Raw genomic sequence first — 7440 nt, 5'->3', positions numbered from 1 at the left:
CATATATTTCTCCAATTCAAGGCTCTAAACATTCATCTTCCTCCAATTTTTTTTTTCAGTTTATGAAAGCGTATTCATCCTGCATTATAAAGTTTGATTTGATTGCAAAAGTTCTTAAAAATTATTAGAGTTCTGGTTGTATTTTAATTCAATGCAAATTAATTGACTTCATGAATTAAATTAAGTTGAAAACATCAAACAAACATCAAACAAATGATGTTTAAAGAAATGATAATACGTACAATTTTCCACTAATGATGTTTTTCTTATTGGATTTGATTTTGCATAATAATTGCTTGGCTACATGGTAGTAAGTTTTACATATTGAGGCTCTTTACATTTAGCAACAATTGATTTTATAGATTAATTATTTTATAAATATCTCCAGAACTCCTCTTTTATAGTGAAAAAATATTCACCATTGTTCTTTTTACAATATGAGTGTTTCAAATTTATTAAATTAATTATTCTTAAGTTCATATTGTAACTAAATTACGTTTCTGAGTTTATAATTTGATCATTGATATTATTCTCATTTAAAAAATGTGAATTCACATTTCGAATTAGTTTTTATCAGACATTTAATCTGATCGTGCATCGCACGTGGGTGATACTAGTTTAAATAACATATCAGTATGTCATAGTACAGTACATATTAGAATCTTTTTTATCGGTTACAATTCACACGAGCTCATACACACGCACTAGGAGTGCTTAGATTGTCCACAATAGGGAGCCGTGGCTCCCGCCCAAGGACACGGCTAGGGCGCCGCTCTCTATAGGGGTGGAAACGGAGGGCCGCGGCGGGGGGTGGAAGGGCGCGGGCCGACTAGTCGTTGGGGACACGGCGCATGGAGTAGGGCCGCGGCTCTGCCCGTGGCGCTGGAAAACCTTTTTTTTTTCTATAAATACTAGTACATTTTACACATTTTCACCTCACACACATTTTACACCCTAATTTTCACTCTCTATATTTCTGTTGTCTCAATATGCAAGGTGGAGATGGTGGCGGTTTTTTTTTAGTGTTTTTATAAAATTTTCGTTGTATATTTTTCCCCTATCCATAATACAATGAAGATTTGATTTTAAATTATTTTTATTAAATTATGCATTTTTTTTCTAATTATTATAGTCCGATAATTTTTATTTAATTAAATTAAAATATACCAACAATTGATAAAATAATGTAATTTTTGGTCGTGGCTTGTCCACTGTTAGGTTAGAAAAGTATTTTTGTGGGTGTGGATAAATATTTGTTGTTGTGGATAAAAATTTGTGGCTTGGCCTTGAAGTTGGTCAAACTATTATGGACACTCTTAGATGATAAATTCGTTAAAGATACTGTTATAAAAAATTCAATGAGTGAGCCAATCAAACACGTAAATAAGAACATATTATTTTGAATGAATTATTCAAAGTGGTGTTTCTGATATTAAAATTAATTATCTTTTTGCTGAATTTTTTTTGTCAGATAAATATGCATTTCGTTCATTTTCATATTCACGTTCATAGTAGATTTTTATGTGTTTGTTCATCATTCCCATTCTTCAAGAAAAATAAAATATGAGTGCATCACAACATAAATGAAATTACAATCTACACCGACGACCACACATATGGCGCAAATTAAATATTACTACCTGCCAAATCCATCTATAGTTTCATTCAATTATTCAATTACTGCCTATGTTTTTATTTCATTTTTCATGACTTATATATTTGGTGTGTATATATTGCCATGGCGCAAAATGGTGGCCATAAGGATGACGGCCCACCAGGCACCACCTCGATATATATGTTGTGGTGTTCAGTTGATGTCGATGCTACTGTACTATTTTCATGATTGAATGAGCATATTTGGTTGATAAACATGAATCTGAATGTATAATTGAAGTCTATTACAAAAGCCCAAATTCTAGAATTCCATTCATCACGATTCACGATTAATACATTAATCAGAATTCTATATATACATGCAATTTGGCCCAAAAACGCCTCCATTTATTTAGTAACAAGTGATCATGACTACTTATCTAACTTTGATACAGTTTAGGCAGTAGGAGAAGTGGATTCTTCTTATGCATAATAAGTCCAGGCAAAACATCAGTGTCTACTTCACTTCCTTGAGGCACTTCCCAATCAAAAGAGAAGAGCAAATTCGCAACCGCAAGCTCCACGTTAGCAAGTCCCATGAACATCCCGGGGCAGATTCTCCGGCCCGATCCGAACGGGATCAACCCGAAATCTTTGCCTTTGGCGTCCATCTCACTACCATAGAACCTCTCCGGCAAGAATTCTTCCGGGTCAGTTTTCCAATATTCGGGATCTCTTGCAATCGCCCACACGTTCACATAAACAGTAGTTTTCGGCTGAATCTCGTAGCCATCTAGCACACATTTTTGAGTGGTTTCTCTTGGTGCAAGCATTGGAAGCGGAGTGTACAACCGGAATGTCTCGTGGATGACTGCTTTTAGATAGGGAAGCTTTGGCAGATCATCTTCGTCTACTTTTCTCTTGTTTCCCACCACGTGTCTGATTTCTGTTTGCACCTTTTTCATGATGTGTGGAGCCTTAATCAACGCCGTCATGATCCAAACTATCGAGGCTGCACTTGAGTCCGTTCCACCCAAAAATAAGTCCTGCGTTAAATAAAAGGGTAAATCATCATAAAAATTACAAAGTTTAGTTAAATTTTGGCAGGAGCGGTTCAATTAAAACTACTGTAGTAAATGAAAGGGTAAATCATTATAAAAATCACGGATTTTAGTCAAATTCTGGTAGGGAGCGGTTCAATTGGAAACTACTGTAGTAAATAAAAGGGTAAACCACGTTAAAAATCACGAATTTTAGTCAAATTCTGACAGAGAATGGTTCAATTGGAAACTAGTAGTATCATAAGGATATTTTACCATCAACAATGCCTTAACCCGATCCCAATTAGTAGGTTTATACGAGTTGAGTTCGAGCTTTATTTGCATGCCAAGGATATCCTCCTCGTCGTCGTCCACATCTCCGGCCCGGAGATGCTCATCGATGAGTTCTTGGTAGAACGAATCGAGCTTCTCGAACGCGCTATCAAGCCGATTCATCAATCCAGAAGCTCTATCGACCCAACTCAGAGCCGGAAAATAATCCGACACAAAGAAGGCCGCGAGAAGCTGCCGGAGCTCCTTCAGCAGCTCCTGGAACCGGCGCAGCTCGTTCCCTTGGTCCTCGTACCTCCTCCCGAAGCCGATCCTGCAAATCAGCGTCGTGGTCAGCCCCATCGCCGCCTCGCTGAGGTTGACCGGAGAGGAAGAGGCGCAGTGGCACGAGATCTTGGCGATCATGCGCGCCACCTCGTCTTCGCGCACGGCGCGGAAGGACTTGACCTTTGGAGGGCTGAGGAGGTGCGTGGCGGCGATCCTCCTCAGGTCCCTCCAGTGGGGGCCGTAGGGGGCGAAGGCCATGTCGGCGGCGTTGTAGGAGAGGCGGCGCTGCGCGACGAGCGTGGGGCGGCTGCAGAAGGCGGAGTCTTGGTGTTTGAGGACCTCCTCCGCTAGCTCTGCGGAGGAGATTACGATGACCGGGTTTGAGCCGAGGTTTAGGCGGAGGAGGGGGCCGTGGAGCTTGGAGAGATGGGAGAGGTGGATGTGTAGGAGCGGCGCCGCGGAGAGCTGGTGGAGGTTTCCGATCAAGGGGAGGCCTGGGACGAGTGGTGGGAGATTTGGTTTTGTTGGTTTTTGGTAGAGGAAATAGTAGATGAAGATTATGGAGAGAGCTATGGAGAAGAGGAGAATCATTGCTATGGTTGGTTGTCAAGGGAGGGAGATAGATAATAGATGCTGAACTTATACAAAATGAATTACTACTATTGACTACTCCTTTTGTATCACAATTAATTAAGACGAACTCAAATGTAATTATGTAAAACTGTGATACATAGTATATAATTCTAATTTGTAATCATCTATATTATTGCCAAAAATTCAGTGAATGTAATTAGTCAAGATCTGAACTTAATATCAATCTATTAGGTCTATTTCGAAAAATATTAAAAACGTGAGATAATGCAATGTTTTAACAACTACTACTATTATTATAAGGTCTTTTAGAATAATTAATAATCCAAAAAATAAATTGTTAGGGTTTAATCTAAAGTGGACAATATTATATAAATGTGGGGTTTCTGTATGTAACGACGAACAGTAAAAATTTGTTTTAAAAATTCAGTGTAAAAGTAATAGATTCTTGGGTTTTTGGCTTTTTAAATTAAAACCTTTCTCCGAATTTCGATTGTTCCCATGAACTATGAGATTTGTTTTTAAAACCACGAACTTTCATTTTGTTAGAATTTTTCCAACCCGACCCGAATAGCATAATTCAAAATGTTAAAGTTGTGTTTTGTTTATTCAAAAGTTGTCATTTGTTATGTAATAATTGTGATTGTATGTATTATTATGCCAAATAGGATCCAAGTAATCAATTTAGTGACAAATAAGATTAAAATTGACATGTAGACAACCCGGGTTTCATCGTTGACCCGCCCGGGGAAAATCCTAACGAAGTGAAAGTTCATGATTTTAAAAACAAATCTCATAGTTCATAGGAAAAACCGAAATTCGGGGAAAGGTTTTGGTTTAAAAAGCCAAAAACCCTAGATTCTTCTATAATTATATACTCCGTATAAGATGAAAAATACAAAAAAGATTGAGCTAATATTTTATAGAGTAACTGAACTGCAAATAATAATCTACTCCATTCATCACATAAGAACATGCACTCTTTCCTATTTATTCTGTCCCACAAAAATATGCACTCTCTAATTTTGGAAAGACTTTTCTCTTTAACCAGGGGGACTCATTTTCCACTAACAATACTTTAAGGCCATGTTTGGTTGCACGGATTCTGTCTGAGAAAGTAATCTAATTCCTTAATTTTTAAATTCTTGCGTTTGTTTTGAGTTTTAACCAAATTGGGAAAGTAATAAGAATCATAAAAACAAGATAAATAGTACAACTTTCCAGGATTCTAAATCCTAACTTTTCTTAGGTATTCTTTTTCCCAATTTTTAGATTCTTACATATTTAGTTATTTAATAGAGTTGAGTACAATCTTATACAACTATTATAATAATAATTATTATTATTAAATAAAGATTTTTTAAAAAATAATTTAAAATTACGAATCATACTCTACATAATTTAATTATGATAAATAACTATAATTATAATTATTATTATTATATTATTATTATAATATTTATAATATTAATAATTATAATATTATTACCATTTTATATAATTAATTAACAAAGCCTTAATGAAATTTTGAAATTATAAATTTTATTCAATTATAATATCAATAAATATTCAAGATTATGAATATATTTATTTATAATAATATAAACTAATAAATTAAGAAAATCTTAATTAAATTATTTAAATAATAAATAAAATAATATATTATTATAATATTTTTAATTAGTACTAATTTATAAGGGATCTTAATATAATATTAAAATTATTATTATTTCAAATATGAAATTGAAAATCTTAATATTTTCCAAACACAAGAAAGTAAAATTGTTAGGAATCATATTCTAAAAATTCATTTTCCTAAGAATCATTTTCCTTGCCAACTTTACTTTCCCGATAACCAAACATGGCCTAATTACTTTTTCTCAATATCTCTCTCACTTTATCAATTTTAAATTATAACCGCTGCATCTACAATTTGTGTTGCTATTGAATCTCAATTTCAAATTATAACCGCTGCAGCTACAATTTGTGTTGCTATTGAATCTCAATTTCACTATCACATGTTAATTTTGAGTCACGGATTGGCTTCACATGGATAGATTATGTACTCATCACATACAAAGTAGTAGGGGTAGTTGCTTTCTTATTACCCAAACTATTAGAGATTTATCAGATTGACATATTTTATAAATTCAAAATGTACTCAACGTTTTATACTAAGTTAACCAATAGTCCACGTCAAAATGTTTTCAACGTTTTTATACTATGTTAACCAATAGTCCACCGTCCACATCTTAAACTCAATTATCACACGAATTATATCATATGGGTTCACTGAGGGCATCTCAATACGAATCAGCATATTACTTAGGGCTGACAATTTTTGGCACGACACGATAACACGACACGAACTCGCACGAAATTAATGGATTTGGGTTAAAACTTATTGAATTCGTGTCCTTATCGACTCGACACGTTAAGAACATGAAAATTTTGTGTCGTGTTCTTGTTACCCGTTAAGAAATTATATTATAATATTATTTTAAATACCGAAATTTTATGTCGTGTTCGTGTTGAATTTTGTTGTTATGAAGTATGAATCTATTAATCCTATTATTCATCAAACTAGATTGTGTAATCAGATTTTAAGTTCCTAATCAAATTCAAGGTTTTATAATTTTAAAATAAGAGTAGTTGTTATCTTGTTGTTATTATATTCTTACCGTGTTTTCAGGTCGTGTAGTCATAGTGTCGTTATCTTGTCGTGTCATGTTCGTGTCGTATTGACCCAAGATGGTTCGTGTCGTTAATGGGTTCGTGTCGGTTTCGGATTTGAGGGTAGCAGGTTGTGTTCGTGTTGAAATTTTCTTAACGAGTCATGTTCGTATTTATCCTTATTGGACCGTGTCCTTATCATGTCAACACGATAACGACCCAATATGCACGATTTATCACCCCTATCATATCGTATGAAAATTAACATTAGTGGTCCATGGGCAAACTTTGTATGAAAACTAACACTAGTGGTCCATGGGAAAACTTCTATTTACCTACGTTGTAGCCTTGTAGGTAGTGGGCCTATTAATTACTTAGAAACAAAATTATCTCTCTATATTCAAAAAACTATTTTTTTATTCTAGCCAAACTTTCTTCTTTATGTGCTTTTTTGAATGTTAAAAGACACTGTATCCGTATTAGAGCATCCGCAATGGTGCTTAGGCCACCAATAGGCCAGCCATTCTCTTCCCTGCCACGTCAAAGCAACACTAAAAAATCCACCTGCCACATTAGATTTAGGCCAGCCATAGACCAAAGCCGCAATAAAAATAATTCAAAATATACTACATTTACGGAATTAAAATTACAATTAAAATACGGAATTAAATTTACGACACATATACGGGAAAATTAATCCATTCCATTAAAAAAAAGTACAAAGATTTTTTTTTAAAAAGTACATGATTTTTTTTTAAAAAAAAGGGCTTCAACACACGAGCCCCGCCACTCTCTACTCCTCATCACCGTCGTGGTATCCCGAGGCCCACGTCGGAACTCGCTAGCCCGTGCCCTCGCGATTTCCAAATCAACCCGCATGCTCTCGAGCATCTCGTGAAGAAACATCTTCTCCGTGGGGTCAGTGGCGGCCTTCCACTCTTGGAAGACCTTGTACATCCGATCCGCGTATGGTTACACGAATGGA

General features: G+C 35.2%; 1 protein-coding gene across 1 annotated transcript; it reads right to left on the bottom strand.

The window, feature by feature from the left end:
* Positions 1-1905: 1905 nt before the first annotated feature.
* LOC125187832 (6,7,8-trihydroxycoumarin synthase-like) lies at positions 1906-3839 on the bottom strand. The gene is made up of 2 exons (XM_048084479.1): positions 2910-3839; positions 1906-2639 (listed from the first exon to the last, which is right to left on the bottom strand). The coding sequence occupies exons 1-2, from the start codon at positions 3780-3782 to the stop codon at positions 2034-2036; spliced, it is 1479 nt and encodes a 492-aa protein (XP_047940436.1). The 5' UTR covers positions 3783-3839; the 3' UTR covers positions 1906-2033.
* Positions 3840-7440: the final 3601 nt, after the last annotated feature.

The sequence above is a fragment of the Salvia hispanica genome, chromosome 5, assembly GCF_023119035.1.
Source record: "Salvia hispanica cultivar TCC Black 2014 chromosome 5, UniMelb_Shisp_WGS_1.0, whole genome shotgun sequence".
NCBI classification, from domain to species: domain Eukaryota; kingdom Viridiplantae; phylum Streptophyta; class Magnoliopsida; order Lamiales; family Lamiaceae; genus Salvia; species Salvia hispanica.
This window is presented reverse-complemented; position numbering and strand designations above follow the sequence as displayed.

What these genes read in the sequence shown, in the direction of transcription:
- LOC125187832 (XM_048084479.1), bottom strand. Translation starts at nt 3,782, where the DNA reads ATGATTCTCCTCTTCTCCATAGCTCTCTCCATAATCTTCATCTACTAT. An exon ending in GGGTTAAGGCATTGTTGATG is followed by an intron (nt 2,640 to 2,909) that starts GTAAAATATCCT and finishes TATTTAACGCAG; the next exon opens with GACTTATTTTTGGGTGGAAC.